Below are 27,360 nucleotides of genomic sequence, written 5' to 3' on the forward strand. Positions count from 1 at the left end.
TTTGTTAATCCCTACTTTACCATTCCTGTTGTTTTTCCTTTTAGTCTCTATTTTTATCTCAATTTTCTCAAGTCTGTCACTTAGCTGTTTAACAGTCATGTGACCAACATTAGCCCTTTTTCCTTTCTTAACTTGACTTGACTCTCCTGAAACAAAGTTCTTGGAAACAGACCCATACTTCTCATTTAGCTTGATTAGTTTGGCTTTGCTAATGGGCTTGCTCACAGCCGACGGATGAGGATTTTCATCTTTCGACGGATAACAATTTTTGTTATCCGACGAATAGTCCTCATCATCCGTCGAGTCTACATCTGTCAGCAAACCATCTACCAAATTAGGTTCTAGTTTCTCTTTGCTCTTTTTCCAGGCTTCATCACAAAAAGACTCAATTCCTTGAACTTTGGTGATTTGAGCATGGACATCCCTGGATGTTTTCCATGCTTTAATCACCTCTTGTTCACGCTCGAGCTGCTTCTTTAAAATCTCTTCCTTTTTCAAGGACTCAGTTAATTCCTCCTTGGCAATCTTACACTCAATTCTTAGTTTCTCAAAATCAACAAACTGAGACTCAAGCATATTATTCCTCTCACTTAAAAACAAGTTATTTTCTTTGATTTTAGCATTTTCTTTAGTAAGAGAATTAAGTGTAACACGCAAATGATATAATTCTGTAAACATATCATTTATGGCATCATTACACTCAGCTTTAGATAAATGTGCAAGGTTTGTAGTAATTACCTGATTACTTGAGGAACTTGTCTCTGTTTCATCAGACTTGGCCATTAGGGCTAGATTGACATAGCTGACATCTTCATCTTCATCCAAACCATCTGCTGCCCAGTCATTCTCTTGGGTAATAAAAGCCCTTTCCTTTTATTTGAGTAGATCAAAGTATTTTTTCTTATAATCCACAGACTCAAACCTTTTCTTACTGGAATCTGACTTTCTACACTCATTTGCAAAATGCCCTGCCAAGACACATTTGAAACATTTAAATTTTGACTTATCCACCATGTTTCTATTTGGCTTGGCTGCTCCAAAGTTCTTCTAAAACTTGAGCTTGGCAAATCTCCTGGAAAGAAATGCTAGGTGCTCATCAATGTCCTCCATGTCATCTTGACTCAATGAATCTTCATTTTCTACTGCAATCCCCTTGCCCTTGCTTTCACAGACCTTAGAAGTTGACTCAACAGCTTCCATCTTCACTTCCTTCTCCTTTTCCAAATCAGCAACTAGTGCAATGGATCCTTCTTTGCTCTTTCCTCTCTCCATCCTTTCATTCTGCTCTATCTCAAGCTCATAGGTCTTCAGGATACCATACAGTCTCTCCAAAGTAAACTCTTTATAATCTTGTGAGTTTCTTAATGAGACTGTCATTGGTTTCCATTCCTTTGGAAGAGATCTAAGGAATTTCAGATTAGAGTCTTTAGTCTGATAGACTCTTCCATGCAACTTAAGAGCATTTAGTAGTTTTTGAAATCTACTAAAAATATCAGTGAGTGACTCACTTTCTTCATTGTGAAAATGCTCATATTGCTGAATCAAGAGCTGCATCTTATTTTCTCTAACTTGCTCAGTGCCATCACAGATTATCTGTATAGTTTCCCAGACTTCCTTGGTAGTTTTGCAGTTGATAATGTTGTCAAACATGTCTACATCAAATCCATTGAACAGAATGTTTATGGCCTTTTTATCCTTCCTGACTTGTTCAATGTCAGGATCAGACCATTTGTGCCTTGGTTTGGGAACTGATGGCTCGTTTCCTGTTACAGCTCTCATTGGAACGTGAGGGCCTCTTTCTATGCAGTCCACATATGCCTCATCTTGAGAAAGCATATGAAGATGCATCTTTACCTTCCAATGATGGTAATTATCTTTATCTAGAAAAGGAATCTTGACTCCAACGTCTTTCTTGTTCATCTTGCTGAAATATTTTGATCTTTAAACTCTTTGTAGATTAAGAGCTTGCTCTGATACCAATTGTTAGTCCCTTATCAATATAGCAAGAATTACAGAAGGGGGGTTGAATGGAATTCTTGAACTTTTTTCTCGAAATTAAAAATGTTCAACTCGAATAAAGATATAAGTGTTTTGATTAGCACAATGCGGAATAGAAACTTAATTGAATTAAAACATAAGTAATTAAAATCAAGAGTCTTTAACAACTTTCTAGTGGATTTAAACAATTCCACCAGAGATATATATTATATATCGAGAGGACTCTGTGTGCAAGAATGCTCACAGCTGCTTACAAATCAAACTACTGAGAGTACAGAGAAATGCTAAAGATTTTGCTTACAAAGATTTCTCTCTTTTTGTATCTCCACTTTTCTTATTTTATTTGCTACGTTCTTGGTTTATATATTACCAAGATTACAAAGTCAAAACGACTAAATAAATATAAAAACTATTAGTCTTAAGCTTTGCTACTTTTCGTCCTCTATTACCCATTTAATGGGCTTCCACAGTAGATTTGTATACATCTCGACGGCTGTGCTCAGTTTACACTGTTCAACTGTTGTTTGAATTCTTTATATGATCATCCGTTGGACTTTATGAATATCCGTTGGATATATGATCATCCATCGACTTTCTGAACATCCGTTGATGGCTTCATTGATCATCTGTCGACTGCTATATTAAACATCCGTTGATAGTCATTTGATCATCCGTCGATGGCTTTGTTAATCATCCGTCGGTAGCTATTTTGGCACTTGACTTCATTTCACTTATGCAGAATTACAAGACATCATTTATATACAATTAATCAACCTATTCTGCATATCTAGTTAATAGTCAACATGAATTATAGGCTACTACAGAATCTATACAAAGATGTATACAGGACTGTGCTACAGACTTATTATTACATAAGCTACTCACTCGATGGATAATAAGTTAACATCCGTCGGGACTATAATGAGTTATCCGTCGGGACTATAATTCTTATTCGTCGAGTGCTACATCATTTCACTAAGTAAAATCTACTTGGATGTTTTGTTTATGAAATCATCAAGTACAGAACATATGCACAACACTATTCATTCTTTGAAATGAGGGGAAGGTTGCATACATCTTACCCTCCCCAGACCCTGCGTTAAACGGGATATACTAGGTATATTTGTTTTGGTTTGGTTAATTTATAAAAAATAGTAATAATTTTATATGAAAATTTTAAAATTTTGATATTTACGAAAAAAACCCTTCCTAGCGAGTTTCCTGGAAAAGTTCAAAAGTCTAACACATGCTGTGAGATTTTTCTAAAATGAATATTAGTTATAATTTAATAAATATTAATGTTTATAACAAATTTGTATGAATGAAAATTTAAGATATAGTGCTCGTTTGAGAAATCGTAAAATAAGTAATTTATGATTTAAAATGAACAAGTGTCTTATAAGTGATAAGTAAATTAAACACTTATAAGTTATTTAAGTGTTTGGAAAATTTTACTTATAAATCGGAATTTTTTGTACCTAAATGAACTAAAATAAATAATTCTTAAATATAATTATCCTAATTTTTGAATTTTAAATTAGATTAATATTTTAAAACCACTATTTCAAAACTGGAGCTTATAAAAAAGTAAAAAGGTAAAAAATTAAAATAAGTTGAGAAAAACTACATTGTTACTAACATTTAAGCTTATTAGTTATAAATTCAACTTATAAATTGGATCCACAAACACTCGTAAATAAGATTGTTGCACATATTATTATTATTAACTTAAAACTCGTGCGATGCACGGACGCCACAGATTTTTTTTTAATATTACATTATTTTAAAAAAATACTTGAATTCAATTCTTAATTTTGTTCATTTAAAATTTTAAATGATATGACTTCATGATAATCTATACTATTATATTAAAGACGAAACAGTGGAAGTTTGGTTGGTAGTCGGTCTGATCACTGTATTTATAGTAATATCTAAAATAAAATACTTTCATAAATATATAAATAATCATAAAAGAATTATAATATTTCTAATGGTTTTCTTTAAAAAAAAAATTCACTCGGTCGGGCTAAACCAAATTATACTATTGATCCAAATTTAAATAAAAAATAAAAAAAATTACATATAGTTAGTTGAATTTGAAGAATCAGACTAAAATAAAATAATAAATTTTATTGATCCCGCTAAAAAAAATATATTATTGAACCAGACTATAACCAAATAAAAATTTGAAAAGAAATTCATGGGGTCGATATAATGTCATCAAACTAAAATAAATAACACATATTATCCATTCGGTCTAAAAAAAAATAATCATACCGGGCTAAAATAAAATTAAATAAAATAGTAAGTGTAATTAACTGGATTTGGTTGATATGATGGCCCTCAGGCTAACATAATTTTTTTGTCATTAACACATAATATTTTACCACGGACTCGGGTTTAAACATATTAAACTAACATAAATATGAATATAGTTAGTTGGATTTGGTTGGTTAACGGACTAATGACAATTTGTATACTATTGATCTCAGCTAAAATTTACCTTTTAATTAAATATAATAATTTTTCGTAAAAACACCTATAAACATCAATAAAAATATATATTTCAATCATTATATTATTTGTTAAAACTATAGTATTACTAACTTACACACCTATGTGTATATTCATAAGTATTATCAAATCATATTATTAAAATTTCAAAAAAATAAGTTTCATAACTTTAAATTAAATTCAAAAAAATTATGTAATATTAAAAATAATCCGTGTATCGCAGGGATTTTAGGCTAGTTATATAAGTAAACGTATATGTTCATAAATTTTTAGAATATTTAAATTTATTTAGAGTGATGACATTAGTAAGGGGGAAATATTATTATAACGAAATTATTATTTTATTAAAAGTTAAAATATAATATCTCTATTATGTTGGTACCTTAAAAAACTATTATTTAAGCACGGTAATTACTAAATAGATTAACCATAACTCTATAAAAAAATATTTGAAAAAGGCAATATTACTGATTGAACGATATAGTTTTATTGATAATTCTAAGTGTACTTAAAAAAATTATGTTTTAAATAAAATTTGTTTTTTATTGCACATATAGGATACAAATTATATTTTATTTTAGCCTGATGCCCATTACACCGACCAAATCAAACTAATTATTTTTAGTTTAATTTTAATTTTTTTAAATTCCGGATCAATAAGATAATTTTGTTTTAGACTGAATAATTAGTATATATGTTTTTTTGTTAGTCGAATTATATTTTTATTTTATTTTTGTGTTAGTCTGAATCAATCGTATAATGTATCCTTATATCTTGGATAAATAAAATATATTATTTTGTTTATCCAAGTTTATTAGTATAATTTTTTGTATTAGCCCGAAGTAACAAATTAGGATGATATAGAACTCGATATGAATTAAAATTTATATTAGTAGAAGAAGTTGAATTTAACATAAATTATAGTGATATACAGTTCGATATAAAATATAATTGAAATTGGTAAATTAATAGAGGAAGTTGGCTTCAATATCATTTAGAATTAGAATTGATCGACCCAATAATTAGAACATAAAAATAGGGTAATTAAATAATTTCAACAATTACCGACCGACCGACTACCAAACTTTTAATATTTCGTTTATTATAATATTGTATAGATTGTATAGATGTATAGATTAGAGATGTTCAAAAAATCCGATGGTCGAAATCCGATCCGAAAAAAGCCCGAAAAGCCCAATCCGGTAAAAAGTCCGACCCGGTTCGACCCGGCCCGCAGGCCTTAAATAGGCCTCCTTTTTTCTCAAAAATTCGGTCCGGCCCGAAGTCAGAAAAGTACGGATAAAATCCCGGATCTAAAAAAATCCGTATCTAAAAAAATCCTGATAAAAGCCCGATTCTGTCCGGATAAAATATACAATACTTTTTATAATTTTTAAAATATTATATTATAATATTATAAGAAATTAAGGTATGTATGATTATTTATATATTATATTAAAAAACAATTATTTATTTTGGTGTCTAAACTACTCTATATGATATATCAAGATATTATTTTCTCCGGTATTTAAACTACTCATAATTCGAGTTATAAAATATAAAATTATTTTTTTAATATATAAATAAAAAGCCCGGATAAAGTCCGGTTCGGCCCGATCTGGCCCGACCCGCGGGCTTAAAACGAGCCTTATATTTTTTCAGAAGCCCGGCCCGACCTGATTTTTAAATAAGTCCGGCCCGATCTGTTTTCAAAAAAAATCAGACTTTTTGCGCAATCTCTAGTGTAGACAGATGTATAGATCGTATAGATGTATAGATTTGACGCAACATGCCCATGGTATTATTAGTCCAAATCCCTTTTCCCTTCACTGTCTTCATTAATCAGTTTTTTACATTTCACCTGCAAGAATATTCTTCTCGGCTAATGAATTTTTTTATTGATATTCTACATTCTACATTTATACATTCAAAATATCTTCATACGAAGAGTCTACAATTATTGAAATCAGTGTAAGATTTTCAAACTTCTGCAAGTATTGTACATTATTTATGATTAATTTATATATATGATTGTCTTTGTACTCTCCTCCTTTTTCTGCCATTTCACATTCTTGCTGCCAAAAACTACCAACTGCCAAAAAAACTACCTACTTGTCCATCTTCTTTCTTTAATATCAGAAATTTTAGACAACGATTTTTAATATTAAATATACCATTGTGATCCTCTCATCGAATTCTATAACATACCTAAAAATCTTTGTATTCGATGACAATTTTTTTCAAAGTGATTGTCCACTTTTTTGGCACTTAATTTGTGTAATATAATTATTGGGTAATCTGGAGGCATACGTGAGGTTGTGTTTGAGACACCACACCATTATATTTTTTTTAGATACAAGGGTCGGTGTTGTGGGTATTCCATTATTGTTGGATACTTTTTTAAGAAGATATATACATCATATACATCTTGTCTGGGTGGATCTCTGAAGAAAAATGAGTGACTTGCGACAGTCACTTTAAGTATTGTATCTTATAATTTATTCATTGTTCTTAATTTTATGTGTCATTTATTGTATTTATTTAGTGTTTTTTGTTCTTGTACGTGGTGTAATTTCATTGATGACTACTTCTAGTAGCGGTGTTTTGGAGAGTAGAGGGAGGAATAGGGAGGTCGTTGATTCTATCTTTAGGGTAGGTTCTTTGAATGTAGGCACTTTTACCGAGAAGTTTTTGGAACTTGTCGATGGGTTAAAGAAAAGACATGTTGATGCAATTTGTGTGCAAGAGACTAAGTGGAAGGGTGCTAAGACAAAGGAAGCCAATGTATTTAAACTATGGTATTCAGGTGTTGTAACCAATAGGAATGGTGTTGGTATTATGTTAAGTACACGACTGAGGAATAATGTAGTGGATATGATTCGATTTAATGATATGGTGATGATGATTAAACTAGTTGTGGATGTTTTGGTTGTTAATATTGTTAGTGCCTACGCTCCACATGCTGGTTTGGGAGATGAGGAGAAAAAACTCTTTTGGGATTGTTTAGATGATTTAGTTAGTACAATACCTAGTGATCAAATTTTATATATCGGGGGTGATTTTAATGGCCATATTGGAGAGCATTCTGATGGATATGTTGGTACTCGTGGGGGTTTTGGATATGGTATAAGGAATGAAGGTGGGTGTACTCTTTTAGAATTTGCATTAGCTCATGAATTAGTGATAATTAATTCTTGTTTCAAAAAGAGGGATGCTCATTTAATTACTTTTAAGAGTAGAGGTTGTAGCACGCGAATAGATTATTTTCTTATGAGAAGACGCAACAAAAATTGCAAAGATTGTAAAGTGATTCTGGATGAGATGTGTGCTACACAACATCGTTTATTGGTAATGGATATTTTTATGAGGAGAAAGATAATAGTAGGTATTCAGGAGACGACGTCGCGTATTTTATGAAAAAATCTGAAGGGTGAAAGAGTATGGATTTTCAAGGAAAGAATTGGTTTAGAACAAAGAAGCTTTGTTGGGGATGATGTAAACCAAATATGGAATCATTTGGCTTCTTTAATTAGGGGTGTGGCTAAAGATATGTTGGGAATCACCTCGGGGAAAATTCAGGATAAAAAAGAGGTTTGGTGGTGGAATGAGGATATGCAAGAGCGAGTAAAAGTTAAACAAGCATGCTTTAAGGAGCTTATATGCTGCAATGAACAAGAGGAATTTGATACAAAGAAAATTCTCTATAAGGACGCAAAACGTCTAGCAAAAAGGGTTGTGGTGGAGGCGAAGGATAAGGCTTATGAAGAAATGTATATAGGTCTATCTACTAATGAGGGAGCAAATGAAATTTATACACCAGCAAAGGCTCGAGAAAGGAGATAACGAGATTTGGGATTTTTCAGATTTATTAAGGATGAAAATGCACGAGTGTTAGTTAAGGATGATGATATTAATTATAGATGGTATCACTATTTCAGACAGTTATTTAACGAGTCTCGTATAAGTGGAGAGGAGATTAAGAGGGAAACAGTTCGTCAATCGCATTGCGATTCTAATATACAACCTATAAATGGTGAAGAAATTGAGTTGGAATTAAGGAAGATGGGTAAAGGTAAAGCCACTGGTCCAGACAAAATACCTACAGAGGTATGGTGGTGTTTAGGTAAGGAGGGTGAGCGGTGGTTGGCTCAACTCTTCAATCTTATTTTTCGGACGGGTAAGATACCACATGAGTGGAAGCTTAGTATGGTTATTCCAATTTACAAGAATAAGGGTGATGCTCAGAATTGTAATAATTTTCGTGGTATTAAACTTTTAAGTCATACTATGAAATTATGGGAGTGGGTGATTGAAATTAGGCTTAGAAGCAGGGTTACGATGTCAGAAAATTAATTTGGTTTCATGCCTGGAAGGTCGACAACGGAGGCTATTCATCTTCTTAGGCGTTTAATGGAGAAATATAGGGAACGTAGGATGGACCTGCACATGTTGTTTATAGATTTGGAAAAAGCTTATGATAGTGTTCCGCGCAGCGTAATTTGGACAAGTTTGGAGTAAAGGTGTGTCCTGAATATATGTGAGGGTAATTCAAGAAATGTATTCTCAAGTATTGACTTGTGTCAGGACACCTGTTGGTGATACTCAATATTTTTCGGTCAAGATAGGACTTCATCAAGGATCATCATTAAGTCCATTTTTATTCGCAAAAATTATATATGTAATCACTAGAAGAATCTAGGATGTTGTACCGTGGTGTATGCTTTTTGCGGATGACATAATTATTATTAATGAGAAAAAATCTGAGATTAATGAGAAGTTAGAACAATGGAGAGTTACATTGGAGACTTCGGGTTTGTGTATCAGTCAGTCATTCAAAAACTGAATACATGTTGTGTAATTTTAGTAACAAACCAGATGAAGAGGGGGTTGATGTTAGAATTGGAGAGCATTTATTAGTTATGAAAGAAAATTTCAAGTATTTGGGATCTATAATTCATAAAGATGGTAAGATAGATGTCGATGTTACTCATCGTATCCAATCTGGATGGTTAAAGTGGAGGGCTGCTTAAGGAGTACTGTGTGATAAAAAGATTCCTTTAAAATTAAAAGGAAGATTTTATTGAATGGCGATTAGACCAGCTTTGTTGTATGGGGCGAAATATTGGGCGGTAACGAAGGCCCAAGAACAACGTCTAGAGGTAGCGGAAATGAGAATGTTGCGTTGGATTTGTGGCCGCACCTTGTTAGATAGATTGCCGATGGGTTTTTCAGAAGATAATTAAGAGTTGCATCTATAATAAAAAAAAAGTAAGGTAAGGTAGACTGCGATGGTTTGAACATGTTTGGAGGAGGCGTATAACGGCTCCAGTGCGGAGAGTTGAAGGTTTAGTGTTGTCGGGTGTGAGAAGGAAAGGAAGACCGAGAAGAACTTGGGATAACCTACTTTCACTAAATTTGCATTGTTTAAACCTTCGGGGGATATGGTATTAGATCGAAGGTTTGGAGGCGTCGAATTAGAGTGGTTGATTAACTTATAGGATAGATTGATCTTGTATTTTGAGGTGTTAGTAGCGTGTCAGTAACATATAATGTCAGTTTATTCATTCTATTAAGATATTTAATTCTATTATTATTGTATTCTAGTTTTCATACATTATTGACACTAATCATTTTTTTGGTAGATAAAATGTCTTGTCTTTTTTGAAAAGCGTGTTATTTGATTTACACATTAAAAGTTCTGCGAGTGTTCTTAACTAAGATTGGGTTGAAGATATCAAAAATGTTTTTATGTGAGTTAAAAGTGACTACAAACAGTCACTATTCAGTATTGTGTATTATATCTTTTTATAGTTATATTCTATATGTTTTGGCAAACGGTTTCTTCATTTTTTAAATGAGTGTAGAACTGCATAATCATACCCTCTCAGAGGATATTTTGGGTAGTATTATTATTTGGCGCAGGAGTGTCCTATAAAATTTCCCTTCATTCGACACAGTTTATAGTTGCGTAGGAAATTAAGGAGCTCCGAAGCCTTCAGATATCAGCCGCCAAATATTACTTGCAATGCAACTTTTCTCAGGTTCAGTATCTCCCCAACTTACACACACAATATATAGAATCAAATGGGTGTGTAAATCAACACCTTCATAGTTGCAGTGTAGCTGTTTGATTAATCGCCCCAAAGATATTTGATTAGTTTCTCCTAATCAATGTGTACTTCTTTCATTTCTTACTATTTTTGTGTTTATGTAACATGTAATGTGCTACTCATATTTGTTTCGACAAGTGATCGTATTCTTTATGTCAGGTTTGAATATGGGGAACCAGTTTCAAGTCATGTCAACAAATTTATACACAAGACAAAGCTTTGGTTTGTTAATACTTAATATTATAAATGTTTGGTTGTTTCTAATTGTTTAAACTGTGATTGTGGTATGTGCCAATCAAGATATTTATGTTTTTTTACGAGTTCTTGTCAATCTCGGAAGGGGAAATCTACATTTAAGTAGTGTTTTGTCGTTCCTCTCTGTTGTTTATGTGCATGTGTGTGAACTCGTGAGTCATGATCATGGGATCGTGGCATGTGAGGGATTAAATTGAAACTAAGGGTGACAATGTTTGACATAACGAGAATCCGACTTGATTATAAGTACGTGACTTGACAATTAGATATTTTTTTCATGCTAACTTTCTACACTTTTTTTAATTTTCATGATTTCGTTATGTCTCTACTTGTGTCTCATTTACGATGTTCTTATTGCTTCATGCTTGAACTTCCAAATAGAGTTTTTTGACCACGTGCCTCTTGCACAAATGTAAACAGGAGCAAAGCCAAGGTTTTCTTTTTATGATTTTCAAAGTTGAAGACCGTTACTGTTGTTTGCATTCCACTATTAGTATAAATTCGTAACGTTCTTTGCAATGTGTCTACTAATAATAGCTATTGAAACATGAATTATTGATATAAAAAGGTGTGCCGGAGACACGAGCACTGGAAGCACATTCATCAAGGATGAAGGTGTTAAGGGAGATAGAAAGAACAGACGTGCTCCATTGTTCAACAAAACTATTTGCCACTCTTGGGGAACAAGAAGATAGTAGACCTTTTGTAAAAATGTGCGGGATTATGTCTGCTAGAGATGCTGTTTTGGCAGCAGAAGCAGGTGCCGATTATATTGGAATGATTTTGTGGCCTAATTCCAAACGTTCAATTTCAGTTAATGTTGCAAGGGATATTTCAAAAGCTGCAAGAGATAATGGGGCAAATCCTGTTGGTGTCTTTGTTGATGATGATGCTGACACAATATTAAGGGTTTCAGATGCAGCAGAACTTGAGTTTGTGCAGGTAAGAGCAACTCCAAAAGAGTCCTAGTATATTCCTTGGTTATAATATTTAAATAATAGCTCTTGGTGATTTAGAACATAATGCATGTTAACCTGCAACAATATTCCTTATATTTGCATCCTAGTATTCTAATATTATTATATTCAAACTCTAACTATGTACTTTAACTCTTTAAGAGTTTAAGTGCAAAAAGGGAGACAAATGAACATTTTATTAACAAAAGTAAGATAAGGATTGCCTTTTGATTCTCCATAATAAGGCATGTAAGGAAGATCGTAACTTTCTAAAGAACCACTATAACATTGTTGGAGCACTAAATTGTACAACGTTCCTTAAATTTTAGCTTAAGATCCCATATAGCTAATCCAATGAAGTTGCTCCAAGAAACCTATTAACTTGATGCATTTTTTTTTATCTGGTAATTGGTTCAAGTTTGCAGCTTCATGGAGATGTTTCAAGGGCTGCATTCCCATTGTTAGTCAAGGAAATTCGGATAGTCTATGTCCTACATGCTGATGAAGACGGGAACCTTTTAAACCAAATATGTGATGAACAATGTTCTTTAGTTGATTGGATACTTGTGGATAGTGCAAAAGGTGGCAGGTAAGAGTCTTTTTACAGGTCAACAGTTCATGAGCATTATACAATGTGTTTGGATGTTCATCCACTATGTATTGGCAACATTTATATTCCAAGTTTTTTAATCTGCGTGAACTGGAATCATCTGCTACTTAAAATGCATCTGCGTGAATCACTTAGAGACCATTTCAGTGCTTTACAAATATTTATTCAAGTCAAACTGGTGAAGTCTACCTTTTCGATTTGCTTCCTCCATTCCAAATCTGTGAACCATAACAATAAGTTGACTAAGAATTTAATTTCTGCTATTTGTTTCAAAGTTAAGAAGTTTCCGTTACCTTTTTCACTTGCATGACCCAGACCAAAGTTCATATTTAATATCTTTAGTAAGATGATTCCGTATCGAACAGTAAACAATTATCTAACAACAGTTCCATTGTGCATATGCATGCAGTGGTAAAGGGTTCAATTGGTCTCAATTTAAGCTACCTTCAATAAAGAGTAAATATGGATGGCTCTTGGCTGGAGGTATTCACCCAGAGAATGTATGTAAAGCTCTTATCACTCTAAAGCCGGATGGAGTCGATGTGAGCAGTGGCATTTGTGCTTCAGATGGCTTACGGAAAGACAAGTCAAGAATATCTTCCTTCATCGATGCAGTGAATTCTGTGAGTTATAAGAGTTTGGGGAACTAACTCTCAATTTATTTAACCTTACTTGAGTTTTAAAGATTAGAATTTGAAGCTTGATGTAGATTCATCTTGTACACTTCATTTTTAAACTCTTTGAGTTCATGGCGGAATGAATAAATGATCACCTCATTATTAACGACTGAAGTAAATTAGTTTGTTAGTGATTTTGTTATCGTCTTAATTGATTCATTAAAATGTCAATTATGTAAATCTTACGTGTTGAACAAAATGCAAGTGCTCGTAAATCAACCGTGGAATATGCTTCTAGAGTTCTAGTATTATATAATTGAAGTGCAAATTGCGCCGAATGGCAATGAATCGGATCCATCGGGGAAAGGGAAAAAGGACATTTGAGTAGGAGAATGGTAATAAACTCATAAGACTTGTGATCTGCATACTGCAGATCTAAATCTTGTTTTCTTATGATAACTTGGCAGACTTTGGTCAGTCTTGCCTACAAAATTTTGGTAATATAAAAGCTGTAAGAAAGATATCGAGTTTCTTTCTAAATTGTAGTGTAATACATCTCCTTCATCGATTGGGGATCATGTTAGAAATTTGTTTGATTTGTTTCCAATTAGGTAAAATAAAACCTTGAAATTAGACAAATATTTGTACTGCTCCGTATAATTCTAAAAATCCCCGATTTTATCGATTTATCCTGGAATGTACATGACCGATTCGATTTTTGAAATCCGATTAATCACTATATATTCGTTTTGAGCGGTATATTAAAATAAATTATTTGATATAATATAGAATTTCAATTAAAATTAAATAACTATTAAATATGTAATATGATAAATAAATATTAGTTTATAAATTAGTAATAAAATAAGGGTTTTGAATTGAAAATAACTAAAATATTAAAATGCATTCAAAATTTTCCTCGATTAATCCATCCTATCAATCCTCGATTTTCCTGTTAATTCTAAATCGATATTTTTACCGATCTCCCTATTACCGAATTTTATAACATTGCTCGGTGATAAAAGTAAAAGTGAGGCATGAACTTTGCATTTTTATTTTATTTGATTATTGAAATAGGATACGATTGTCTAAATTAACTTTTTTGTTGTTTATATAGTGGGATGAATCGTAAAATGCATAAAAAGAGAATAGGTTTGTCTAAATTAACTTTTTATTGGAAATGAAAAAAAAATATACATTAGTTTTAATCAACAATAAAACAATATAAACGGATAACTCAAGATTTGTTCGTGTTCAATTATTGTTCCATCATACTTGTTTTTTCACCCAAAAATATCAAAACCAGATAAAAATTAAGAAATTTACCAAAAATATCATTTTTTATGAAAATATTTATAAAAAAACGGACGCGGGTTGCATATGTGGTTGAAAGGTTACATATTGCATACGAGGAATCTGTATTTTGATAAATATTTTCTATAATTTGAATATTTATACAAAAATCTCTAAAAATTATTGTTTTCAAATAAAGGGGGTCGGTCTACAACAAATGTTTGTTGTAGACCGGTTCACAACAAACACAATTGTAACCTTTGGATGGGGAAATAGAAGGTTGAGATTACAGCGGACCGATGAAATTTTTCGCGGTCCATAGAAATTACTAATATATCCCTAGCCACGGGACGCGGAAAATTTCCGCGGTTGGTGTCGTTTTTTTTGCCTAATCCCTAGCAAACACAGACTCTTAACAATATACAGACTCTTAACAATATACAAACACAAACACAGCCGCACATCACATAGGAGCCGCAGAAGATTCCAGCAGAAGCTGCAGAAGCATCAAGCAAAAACCCAGCAATCCAAAAGCTTAAATCATTCACCTTTTTCGTCATTAAGGTATATATTCGATTCTTTTTTGTTATTTACAGTTTTATTAATATAAATTTATGTATTTTTCTTGTTCTATATCTGATTTTGTTTATGTAATTCAAATTTTTAGGGTTAATTTATGTATGAATCTTTGTAATGAATTAACATATGAATCGTACTATGATTAAATTCGAATTTTTAGAATTTCTAGGGTTCATAATTTGGTATTTATTTAATTCAATTTTTAGGATAAATTAGTGTTAATTTAGAATTAATTTAGTGTATTAAATTCGAATTTTTAATTTTAATTCGAATTTACAATTTCCATTCGAAATTTTAATAATCGATTTATTATTTTAATTCGAATTTACAATTTTAATTCGAATTTTTAATATCCTTGTGGAATTAAAATTAGTGTTAATTTAGAATTAATTTATAGTATTAAATTCGAATTTTTATTTTTAATTCGAATATTAGTGTTAATTCGAATATTTTGGAATAAATTTAGGATATTTTGGAATAAATTTGGAATAAATTTAGGATAAATTCGTGACAATTTATGAATAAATTTAGAATTATTCGTGATATTTTTAGTGCTAAATAGTAAAATCCATTTTTTAGGATAATATTTAGGATAATGCGAATTATTAACCCTTATTTTATTTATAAATCGAATTTTAGTGTTACAATACAATTTTAGTGATAATTCGAATATGTAAGATTAATTTTAGGATTATTCGTGATAATTTTAGTGCTAAATAGTAAATTCGAAATTTTAGGATAATTTGTAGGATGAATCGAATTATTAACCCACCCTTAATTTTTTTATACTTCGAATTTTAATTTAATTTATATATAATTCAAATTTGTAATGATAAATTTAGTGTTAAATTCGAGTTATGTTAGTGTAAAAGTATGGATGCAATTAACATATAATTTTGTTGCAAATAATGGGTAGTTATTTCGAATGTATTGTGAACTTGGTGTTTATATATGTGGTGATTGTTTTTATTGTGTACGTTGTGGTGTTTTTATTGTGGTGATTGATGAATTTTGTTGGCAATATTTTCAGGTATGGATAATTTTGATGATTTCGGGAATATGTTGTCGGGTCCTAACGCGCATAATATTATTTGGGATAATTGGTATCACGTCAGTGAGGATGTTTGGGATGGTACAGGGAGAGATGAGTTGCAGAGCTATTCGGGGAACAAGTCATTGCACTTGTGGAAGTTAAGGAGACCACAGCGGGAATTGCTACACATGCTTGGGTTTGGGATTTTTGCAGACCCTGTTGTTGTCTTGGCTACTGACACTCGGTTGATATCTGCTTTGGTGGAGCGTTGGAGACCTGAGACCAACACTTTCTTCACGAGGCAGGGGGAGATGACTGTTACATTGGAGGATGTAGGGTTTATTTTAGGGGTGTCAGTTCAGGGGGATGCGCTGACTTGTGGGGTGATAGAGAACAAGGCGACCTATTTTACTAATAATTGGTTTGAGCCTTTGACCGAGGAGGAGGTGAAAGAGGCTTTGTATCGGAATAACATCAAGCTGGGGTGGTTGTTTGAGAGATATGGTGCACAGAAGCCTGAGAAGAACAATATGAGGGCCACAGTTGTACATACCAAAGCGTATCTGCTATTCATTATGGGTTGTATCCTCTTCCCCAGCATCAACCGCTCTTTTGTTCATGTTCGGTATATGCACCCATTGATTAATATGCGGGAGATTCCTTATTATGCTTGGGGTGCAGCTGTGTTAGCTCATATATACCGGGGTTTGGAGATTGCTGCAAGGAAGGGCAGCAAGAGCATTGCTTGTTGTGTCTGGGTGTTACAGGTTTGGTCTTACGAGAGATTTCCTCGTATTGGCGTGCCTTTACGATTCAGTGAGAGATTTATAAATGCAATTGTTGAAGTCCGTCTTGAATTCCGGAAAAGCCGAATAATAATGAGCTAATTTCTCCGGGAATTTTTGACTAATGTGCCAAGAACACAATAAATGAGTAGTATTCGGGAGTACAACCGCAATAGCGCTTGCCATGGTTTGATCTTGATCCGTGATTATAGTCAATGGAGGATTATTCCCCATACCTTCAAGCCAAGTACGAAGAATCCACTCAAAAGTCGACGCGTGTTCATCCCGCATCAATGCAAACCCGAAAATTACCGATTGATAATGATGATTGACTCCGGTAAATGGGACAAATGACATTGCATACCTATTTGTCCGATAAGTGGTATCAAAAGCCATAACATCGCCAAAATTTTGGTAAGCCATTATACATCTCGGATCAATCCATACTAGACACTTCAAGCGATTCTCTTCATCGACTTCGGTCCTAATAAAATATTTAGAACCACTTTCTTCATTCAACCTATGCAACAAGTCCAACCCCGCTTGGGCGTCACTAATCTCAAACCTTTTTTTCCTCTCTTCTCTTAACACATTCCTAACATGTTGAACATTGAAACCAACTTTGTCATTACCTCCATGAATGTTACCAATCACATTCATCACTTGACAATTACGAACCCCCGAACCATAAAGCGTTTTAATCAAACTACGGGTCGCGGTGTTGACATGTCTTTCTCGTTGTACCAAATTCATCTTACTAAGGGAAACAAGACCGTGGTTGTGTACCAATTCAAGGCTAGTTACCTCCCAGTGACGTTTTTTCTTTTGATAATTGACATACATCCTCACCTTGCACTCGCTTTTAGGAAGAACCTCTCTACGCCATTTATTTTGACTACTCTCGGCGACGACACTTTTTCCATAAAGCCTACAAACATATAAACGACCATATATCTCGTTGTCTTTATTACGATGGCTAGCTTGAATTTTAATAGCAAATCCATTTCGTAAAGCATAAGCCCTAAAAAAATGATCGGCCTCATCCACACTTTGAAAAATTTGATTCAAATATGGAACTCCCCCCATCAACATTTTCATACAAATTTGCATCCTCTACATTATCATCTTCATCCTCACGCTCAACATTATCACTATCATTTTCAACCTCATTTCCATCACTTTCATCTTCAACATCAACCAAATCGTCATCTAAATTAATAAATTCCTCATTTCTATCTACAAAATCATCATCTTCAACATATACAAGGGTTTTAGGTTCTTCACTACTATTTAAACTATCAAGATGTAAATTACAATCAATAGCCTCTTTTTTTTCATTTTGACGTTTATGACGAAACATACGAGCAAATAATTTATCCGCCATGAAAATGTGAAATTTAAGACAAGAAATATACCTTGAATTGACAAAACAACTTGAATTTCTTGATGAAAATGTCCCAAAATCGCCTAAAATATAAACTTGGAGAGTAGATTTTTTTTTGAAATTTTGATGTTTTTGTGTGGTGAAATGAGGATCTGCTGGGATGTTGGGGATAAGGGAGCAGTTGGGGATTAGGGAGCAGTACCAACCGCGGAAATTTTCCGCGGTCCGTCAGGACGGACCGCTGAAAATTTTCGCGGTCCCCCCAATGATCCAGCCCTCCAATCCCAGATCAACGGCTGCAAAAGTGTTTGTTAAATTCAGGTCTACAACAAACCGTCCCCTCAAATAAAAACTAAAGTTTTCGTAATTCCAATCTACTAATTTTTTTTAAAAAAAATATAAACACAAGCCCACAAGAGGAAACATATTACTAGTAATCATCAATCATCACTTAAAATGAGACCGTAATAAATACGAGTAAGAAATAGAGGATGAATAATTGAGGGGTGCAACAGTGCAAGTGCCTCGAAGTTCGTGACCGTTGCATTTTCCAATTTTAAAAATAAGCAAGTAAACTTGCACAAAACCAAACACAAAGTGTATTGTCATCACTACATTGTCCCTCTCCTACTGCTCTTCAACATTTGTCCGTTTCTCAACTTTTCTTACCCAACATCCACCCCCAAAATCCTTGCCCTAATTTCAACAACACATAAACACACTCCTCTATATCTATACTTTCAACATTCCCTTAAGTTCTGTAATAAAACCCAACCCCTTTTCAAGATTCTGTAATAAAACCCCCCTTTTCAAGATTCTCTAAAACCCCTTTTGTAAAACCTCTTTTTTTATCAAATGGGTTGTGCTCAATCCAAGATTGACAATGAAGAATCAGTCTCAAGATGTAAAGAAAGGAGAAACTTTATGAAAGATGCTGTCACTGCTCGAAATGCATTTGCTTCTGGCCATTCTGGTTATGCAATTGCCTTGAAAAATACTGGTGCTGCTTTGAGTGATTATGCTCAAGGTGAGGCTCAGCAACAAGACCCTTTAGTTCAATTAGGTGGGAATGATCCTCCTTCCATTGTTTCCAAACCCCCTCCTCCTCCTATGATGGATCAGGATCATGGCCTTCCTCCTCCTCCTCCGCCTCTTCCTAGCTTTTCACCTGCTACGCCTTTGCAACGGTCTGTTACAATGCCCGTGTTTTCAAAGGAGGTTAGGAAGATGGAGAGTGTGGAGAATGTGGAGGAGAATGAGGGGGAGGAGAGTGGGGGGTTGGAGTTGAGGAAGAGGAGGAATGGGGGTTTAAGGAAGGAGGAGAGTTCGCCTAGGACTCCGGTGGCGGTGGCTCCACCGCCTCCGGATGCCAAAGGAATGGCTTGGGATTACTTTTTTAATGTTGAGAATATGCATGGACAAATGGAGGATGTTAGGGAAGAGGATGAGGAGGAAGAAGATGAGTTTGATGAGAGGTATGGTGAGCATGGGATTGGGAATCGTAATGATGATAAGAATCGAGAAAGTGATATGGTGGGTGGGAAGTTTAGTGAGATGAGTGAGCCTAAAACACCCGAGAATGCAGTGAAAATGGAAGGGTTTACAACTGAGGAGGAGGAGACACCGGTGATGGTAGGGTTGAAGGAAAAACAATTTATGCATTCTAACACTGCTCCTCCAGATATGAGGAGAATGCCGGGGAATTATAGTAAAGGTGGAGGTAGTCATTCTGGTGTGAATTTGTTGAAGATATTGGGTGACATTGATGATCATTTCTTGAAGGCATCGGAGTGTGCACAAGAGGTGTCGAAGATGCTCGAGGCAACTAGATTGCACTATCACTCTAATTTTGCTGATAATCGAGGTGACTGCCTTTTTGTATTAATAAAATTGTGTCTTAGCTTTAAGTATTATATGCCCATATTGATTGACTTCCTGAGATGGTTGGCCTGGCCTGAATGTTTGGAAATATGTATAGCTTGTAGTTGTAGAACAGATTGTGATAGATCATGTTAATGTACTTAGGCACTTACGCATCGGGTAGCATAAATTTGGTAAATTGTTATCGCATGCACGTCTCATCATTTCTTGGATTTTTTATGAAAAATTCGTATTCAGAAGTTTTGTTAAAGATAGTTCAAAGGAATCGAGGAATATAAAAGGTTTGGAGTGCTAAGAATATCAGTTGTACAGATAACAAGTACTTAAAGCACTTGTTAAGTGTCTTACTTTTTTGATAATAGAATTTAGACTCGGTAGTCGGTACTAAATCACAAAGTCTAGTACCCCCCTTCCAATTTGCACAACACTTTTAGGTACTTGAGGTTTGCTAGACCCACATGTTAGTGTGTGGTTAAACCTTTCTTCCGTGGAAAGAAACGCTTGATATAAACTAATAGTTTTTATTATATACCTCTAAAAATATTATTTGTAATGTTGTCAGTCTTTCACCAATCTGCAAAATTAGATTTTTGTTTCTTGCTAAGGTAGAGTACGGTTTTCATGAAAGTGGTTACTTTGTCTTTATTGTAGGCGCGCCCATGTATACAAACACGGTCATCTCCATGTATTTATGTGATTGGTTATGCGCTTAACATATTGAAAATGCAGTCACTGTTGCATAATTACTCCCTCGAGCAGAAGTTAATATCAAAGCATTTTCTAGCCCCTTTCAATTGTGTTCCATCACTGCAAGAACGGCATATCAATGAGAATGATATTCCGCACAGCTTACATGCCACTCATCAGATGATAAATCCCCATTTATCTAAAAATTAGTAATAGTTATTGGTCTGGCCAAAAGGACCGTGTAAGACAATGTTGTAATATGAGGGCAGTAGCTACATTTTAATGGTCAAACTTTTTTTATTGTAAATATTTGCCAAGAGCAAGTTCTCACAAACTGAACTCTGTACAATGCAGGACACATTGACCATGCAGCAAGGGTAATGCGTGTTATTACTTGGAACAAATCATTTAGAGGCATACCAAATGGTGAAGGCGGGAAAGATAATTATGATGCCGAGGAATATGAAACACATGCCACTGTTTTGGATAAATTGTTGGCATGGGAGAAGAAGCTTTATGAGGAAGTGAAGGTATGTCGGAGCATTTAAATTAGTTAATTTTATGTTATAGTTCTGCTGGCCGCAATCTATTAATTTTTTCTTAGCTGCATTCTGATCCTCTGAATTAATATCCACGTATGTATGCATAAGTTATGGCTGATTGCTGAAAGACACTATGAAATGGCTCTAGAACCTACATCCGACTCGTTACATATAGATCAACATAAATTCAGGCTAATATTTTTTAATCTTATTCCATTCTTTTCTTTCTGTCAAGGCTGGTGAGCTTATGAAGCTTGAGTACCAGAGAAAGGTTGGCCAGCTGAACAAGCTGAAAAAACGTGGTGCTAGCTCCGAATCATTGGAAAAGACAAAGGCTGCTGTAAGTCATTTACACACAAGATACATAGTTGATATGCAGAGTTTGGATTCAACAGTTTCAGAAGTAAACCATATACGCGACGATCAGCTATACCCAAAACTTGTTGTTCTTGTTGAAGAGTAAGTTATATTTCCAAGGAGAGTATTTAAAGTTTAAACTTTATTACTAATATTTCCGGTGCATATTCATTATATTGTTATTACAGTGCGGTTTGTTCTTAGACGATCTCATTATTCCAGTATTCTTCTAGCGTCTGTTCATAAGCCAATTTACACAGCTAATTTGTCAAATTAAATCCTGTGAACTGCCATGTTTTTGTGTTGCTTCAATAAGCTGTTTGGTCTTGATATTTTAGTATACTTGACATTATGAACACATTTAGTTTTTGTGGCGGCTGTTTCGAGTCAATATCTAGTAAACCACTACAGTAACGCATTTGACAGAAGATCTGTGTCACGTAGCGTCTTAGGGAACATCCAAAGTGCATGACCAATTAGAGCTTTTAAGCTATTTACTCTGTCCATGATTGAACTCATATAAAAGGAACTGTTTTGCTGCTTATGCCCAAAGTCTCCATTTTGTAACTGTTAATTTTAAAGTTGTTTTATTTGCAACCTATAAATACAAATGCCATCTTCTTGTGTACTAGTGAGGAAGAAATATAGACTAGTTGCTGGCTACAGCTTATGTATTATGCTGGTATCTAGATTCTCCATATCTTTACAGTTTTTTTTGAGGAGTTCTTGTCGAGATCATGACACATTGACATAAGAAGGCTGTCTCTCAAATGTTAATTTAAATTTCAGGACTACCAAGATGTGGGATTCCATGAACTTGCATCACCAAAGCCAGTTGAAAATTGTTGAAGATTTGAAATCCCTAGATCTTGCTGGAAATCCCAGGGAAACTGGTGGGTATACCAGAGAAACTAGCAGACATCACCATGAGCGTACTATCCAGCTTTGGAATGTAGTTCAGGAATGGCATTTGCAATTCGACAAGCTCGTGACTAATCAGAAACAATACATTCAAGCCCTTAATAGCTGGTTGAAATTAAATCTCATTCCCATTGAGAGCAATTTAAAGGAAAAAGTTTCGTCACCACCAAGAACTCAAAATCCTCCAATCCAACCCCTCCTCATTTCGTGGCATGACCTTTTGGAGAAACTTCCGGATGAGATTGCCAAAACTGCAATTACCTCATTTTCTGCAGTGATAAAAGCCATTATTGTTCATCAAGAAGAGGAAATGAAACTGAAGGAGAAATGTGAAGAGACAAGAAAAGAATACTTACGCAAGAGCCAGGCATTTGAGGATTGGTACCAGAAGTACATGCAACGCAGAACCCCGCCTGATGACTTTGATCCTGATAGAGGCGTAGACACTGATCCTAAGGATCCCATCGTCGAAAGACAATTCCAAGTGGAGAGCTTGAAGAAGAGGTTGGATGAGGAAGTGGAAGCTCACCAAAAGCACTGTGTTCAGGTGAGGGACAAGTCACTGGGGAGTCTCAAAATCAGGTTACCTGAGCTTTTCCGAGCAATGTCAGACTATACTTATTCGTGCATGCAAGGTTATGAAAACCTAAGGTCGATGATTGGTCAATCAACAAGGCCAAATGGAAGCTCCCAGTGACAATCTTTTAGCTCATAGCCGTTATCTCAAATCTTCTAGGTTTTCATCATGAAAATCCTTTCCCCTGCTTCCTTAGTTGTATGAATTATTTTATTTCATCTTGGTGTAAAATTATCTGTACTTGCTTTGTAGCTGGTAATCAGAAACTTGATATTTTCATTATCAACTTATTATTCTACCCCCAAAAACTTGATCACCAGTACGACCAAATTAGATTATCATGAGCAGACCATAGAAAGGACTATAGCTTCGAGGTTCTTTTCCTTGTAAACTTAAACATAGTAATGAAGAATCATATTTTATATAGCAAATAATATCAGCTCATTAGTAAATAAAAATGATGATTTTTTTTTACCTGGTTAGATTATGTTACAAACTGTGCTACTCAAACGGGAAAAAGCGTAAAAACTAAAAGCCCACATCCAAATTACGTTCTAAATCCAATAATATTTCATTCTAACAAAAAAAATGCGCAGGCATTTAAAAAATTGAATTTTTCATCTATTCAAAATAAAAATAAAACCCTGCCGAAAAAATATTAAAATCAAGCGAACTAGGCCATTTACATATTTGTATATGTTTTAGTGTTCGCTAACCACAATAACGAAACTTACTTTTTTATTAGAGAGAGAGAGGGAGGGAGAGAGAGTAAAGTAAATAATAGGAGTAGGCACTAACAAACAAGCCCCAAAATGAAATGCTGAGTTGTGAGTAAAACAAAACCCACCCAAAACCCTAATTAACAAATCTCCCCCAATTGAGAGAGAGAGAGAGATGGCATTCAGATCGAAGGAGATGATGAAGAAACTGATTAAAAAGATAGGCGGAGAGAAGAAATTAGCACCTGGTGTTAAAGAATCTCTTCAAAAATCCATCCCAGATAGTAGAGTTGTTATGGGTAGGGCCCACCGAGGTCTCTTCGCCGGACGTCATATTCAGTACGGCAACAATGTTAGCGAGAAAGGTGGAAACACGTTAGTACCCTCCCTCCCTCTCTCTCTCTCTCTCTCAAGGCTGAAACTAGTAGTATCTCTTTTTTATAATTTGTTGAATGTTATTAGGTGTACAACTCCTATTTCAATCGGGTTAAGTGTTGTATACACAGAAAGAGTTTCTCAAGTTATTCAGTACTAATGGTTTATTAGCTTTAAAGTTAGTTATCAGTATTAGTTCAAAATCACAATCTATCAAAGTATGATGTCAGGCTTTGAGTGTCAGATATCTGGTTAGTTGTATTTTCGTTACCTATGTTTAGGTTGATATGATCTTAGTTTTGCGCCTTTTTATAATTATATAAATGATCCAGCTAGTAGGATCTGTGAAGTTATAGTTTTCGAACCCAGCAAAATCAAGAATGCTACATTTGCAAAAGGTGAGCATACATCAGTATATCAGTACAGAAATAGACCATTTATGATGGCCTTTGCAAGGAAGAACAATACTGATTCTTCTTTCGCATTAGATTGAGGATTAGTTTTTATGCAACCAAGTTCCATAACATGGTAAAGCTTTGCTTCTATTTTTATTATGATTCAAGGTTCAACACAGGGGTGAACGTAACCCGACCGACCCGCTAAACCCGACCTAAACCAACCCTTTTTTAAGGCCGAAAAACTCGACCCGTTTAAAACCAAAAATTGAATGGATCAAATCTTAGAAAACCCATTTAAGTTGGGTTGGGTTATGGTTTAGCAGATTTTAATTTTGTACCAACCCTACCCAACCCGATTATATACGTAGTAGCCAAAAATTGAATGGGTCAAATCTTAAAAAACCTAGTTAAGTTGGGTTGGGTTGGGTTATGGTTTAGCAGATTTTAATCCTGAACCAACACTACCTACGTAGTAGCCAAAAATTGAATGGGTCAAATCTTAAAAAACCCAGTTAAGCTGGGTTGGGTTGGGTTATGGTTTAACAGATTTTAATCCTGAACCAACCCTACTCAACCCGATTATATACGTAGTAGTTACAGGCCCATATACATTATTCACTCCAGCCCAATTAACCTTTAACCTAAATCTAATTTTTCTAGGGTGTGTCCAACACTTTGTTGGTGTTATGAAATATTCTGATATGTCAATTTTTGGTGCTTGCTGCTGTGCTGTTCTGCAATATTTCCTGCAGAGTGTTAACTTGTTTTTCTAGTTAATAATTTTTTGAAATTTCCAAGCTAAGCAGGGTGATGGCAATTATTTTGATTTGAATGCACTTGTCATTTAAAGTCGTCGCTTTTCACTTGGTTCACTGGTTGTATCTCAGTTTGTGTTGTTTTAAGAATGTCTATGTTATTCAAAGTGGAAAATAGTTATTAAAGGAATTGCTTTGCAGAGCTTTTTTTTGCCAAGTTGCTTCCCATTAGGACCAGTTGTCCTAATTTCTTCGTGTGTTTGTTTATACTCTGAATTCCTTTGTGTTTTGAAGTCTGCAATAATTCTGAAAGTGTTGATGAGCTTTTTGAGTTTGTACTTGCTGTTTAGCTATAACACCTGCAGAAATTGCTTTCAGCAAATCAGAAATTGCTTGGTTCTTTTTAGATGTTCTCTTCTGGAAACAAAATGTTGCAGATTGGTTAAAATCTTTCCAAATCAGCCAGCATTATAGAATAGCATTTGCTGATATAATGTATTAAGATGTTTTAGATGATGTAAATGTTGATATCAGGCATTCATATAAAATAGCATTTGCTGCATTGGTGTTTTACTCGGTTTTTGACCTAGTTTGGCGCCTTTTTGCACTAAAGTAGTAGTATATTTAGTATTGCCTGATTATGTTCAAACTTCGAAGCACCCTGCACCCAGTAACAAGATTTAGTTAATAATGACCTGATATTATTACGCATTAAGCTTTTTTAAGAACTAAAGCAAATTGTTATCTTCAATATATGCTGTGTTGACAAATCACAAATGCTTGACAGTCTTGTACTGCTATTCTTTTGAGTTTGAATTTTAAAAGGAAAATATATCCCAGTTAACCTGACCCGACCCGACCCTACATATAATAATAGGGTTGTGTTAGACGAATATTTTTGGGGTAACGGGTTAACTTTTTTATAAACCGCGTATATTGGGTTGGGGACCGACCCAACCTATGTTCACCCTTCAAGCTGTCTAAACTAAGTTTCTTCAAAGATAATATTTTTTACGAAGTTGTCGAGGAACTTAAATAAGAACTATTTTATTCTCAAGTTTCTTGTTTGAATTAATCTAAGTTGTGCATGCCTGATTTGTTGATGATAGGACGAGGAGATTTTGGAAACCCAATGTACAAGAGAAGCGGCTGTTTAGTTACATATTAGATCGTCATGTTCGTGTGAAAGTAACAACTCATGCCCTTCGTTGCATAGATAAGGCAGGTGGGATTGATGAATATCTGCTCAAGACACCATACAATAAGATGGATACTGAAATGGGCCTCTTGTGGAAGGCCAAAATAGAGAAAATGTATGAAGAACTCGGAGAGAAGGAAGTTGTCTTTTTCTCACCAGAGGATGAAGCAAAGTTTGAGGAGAAGTTCAAAGAACTTGAAACAGCTAAGAAGACACACAGAAGAGATTCCAGAAGACAGATATATGGTTGGTCAGGTGATTCAAAGAAAATTGAGGAAGGAAGACCCGAGGAAGGAGGTCATGATGATGAGGATTATTTGGTTGCCAACTCTTGAATGCAGTTTTTTTTCTTTATCTTGCCATGCATTGGATTTTGCACTCTCTTAGTGTTCCATGTGTTATTGGAATTATTATGCTGGTTAAATTTGCAAGTAATGGATTTATGGTGTCCAGTTCAAGTAACTAGCAATTTTTAAGGTATTTTGGTAATAATAACATGTTGATGCATTATCCTAAGTTGCCAATTGCCAATTTTATTGATCGACTATCAAATTGCTTTAGGAGTTATCAATATATTATTTACACGATGTATTTATACTTTAAAATTTTTAAAGTTTCATTTATTTATATTTTTGACGAACAAGTGTAAGATTCATCTATTATCTATCTATTACTCTATTACTATAATGACAACACAAGGGTAAAAAGATCCATTTTAATAGCTGTGAAATTACGATTTTGCCTTTTTATACGGAAAAATTATAAAAATGTCATTCTTACAAAATTATTGTTAAAATGAAGTACTATTTTTGTATT

At 34.2% G+C, this 27,360-nt stretch overlaps 4 protein-coding genes across 5 annotated transcripts; 3 read left to right on the forward strand and 1 right to left on the reverse strand.

Annotated features, from left to right (window-relative positions):
• The first annotated feature begins 10,356 nt into the window (after positions 1 to 10,356).
• LOC141663763 (N-(5'-phosphoribosyl)anthranilate isomerase 1, chloroplastic-like) lies at positions 10,357 to 13,226 on the forward strand. Of its 2 annotated transcripts, XM_074469574.1 has the most exons (5): positions 10,358 to 10,553; positions 10,782 to 10,844; positions 11,446 to 11,819; positions 12,259 to 12,422; positions 12,853 to 13,226. In XM_074469574.1, the coding sequence occupies exons 1-5, from the start codon at positions 10,538 to 10,540 to the stop codon at positions 13,091 to 13,093; spliced, it is 858 nt and encodes a 285-aa protein (XP_074325675.1). In that variant the 5' UTR covers positions 10,358 to 10,537; the 3' UTR covers positions 13,094 to 13,226. The 2 variants fall into 2 exon arrangements, with proteins under 2 accessions (XP_074325676.1, XP_074325675.1); XM_074469575.1 differs by lacking the exon at positions 10,782 to 10,844 and having other exon boundaries at positions 10,357 to 10,553.
• Positions 13,227 to 16,848: 3,622 nt separating this feature from the next.
• On the reverse strand, positions 16,849 to 18,134 carry LOC141665169 (protein FAR1-RELATED SEQUENCE 5-like). The gene is made up of 3 exons (XM_074471150.1): positions 17,851 to 18,134; positions 16,987 to 17,771; positions 16,849 to 16,871 (listed from the first exon to the last, which is right to left on the reverse strand). Exons 1-3 carry the CDS (start codon positions 18,132 to 18,134, stop codon positions 16,849 to 16,851), a joined length of 1,092 nt encoding a protein of 363 aa, XP_074327251.1.
• Positions 18,135 to 18,734: 600 nt separating this feature from the next.
• On the forward strand, positions 18,735 to 23,397 carry LOC141668576 (protein ALTERED PHOSPHATE STARVATION RESPONSE 1-like). Its single transcript, XM_074475509.1, has 4 exons — positions 18,735 to 19,998; positions 21,057 to 21,232; positions 21,480 to 21,703; positions 22,391 to 23,397. Exons 1-4 carry the CDS (start codon positions 18,990 to 18,992, stop codon positions 23,217 to 23,219), a joined length of 2,238 nt encoding a protein of 745 aa, XP_074331610.1. The 5' UTR covers positions 18,735 to 18,989; the 3' UTR covers positions 23,220 to 23,397.
• A 445-nt stretch (positions 23,398 to 23,842) lies between these two features.
• Positions 23,843 to 27,002, forward strand: LOC141668331 (uncharacterized). The gene is made up of 2 exons (XM_074475172.1): positions 23,843 to 24,193; positions 26,456 to 27,002. The coding sequence occupies exons 1-2, from the start codon at positions 23,994 to 23,996 to the stop codon at positions 26,877 to 26,879; spliced, it is 624 nt and encodes a 207-aa protein (XP_074331273.1). The 5' UTR covers positions 23,843 to 23,993; the 3' UTR covers positions 26,880 to 27,002.
• Positions 27,003 to 27,360: the final 358 nt, after the last annotated feature.

Source organism: Apium graveolens, chromosome 6 (genome assembly GCF_009905375.1).
Source record: "Apium graveolens cultivar Ventura chromosome 6, ASM990537v1, whole genome shotgun sequence".
Classification (NCBI taxonomy): domain Eukaryota; kingdom Viridiplantae; phylum Streptophyta; class Magnoliopsida; order Apiales; family Apiaceae; genus Apium; species Apium graveolens.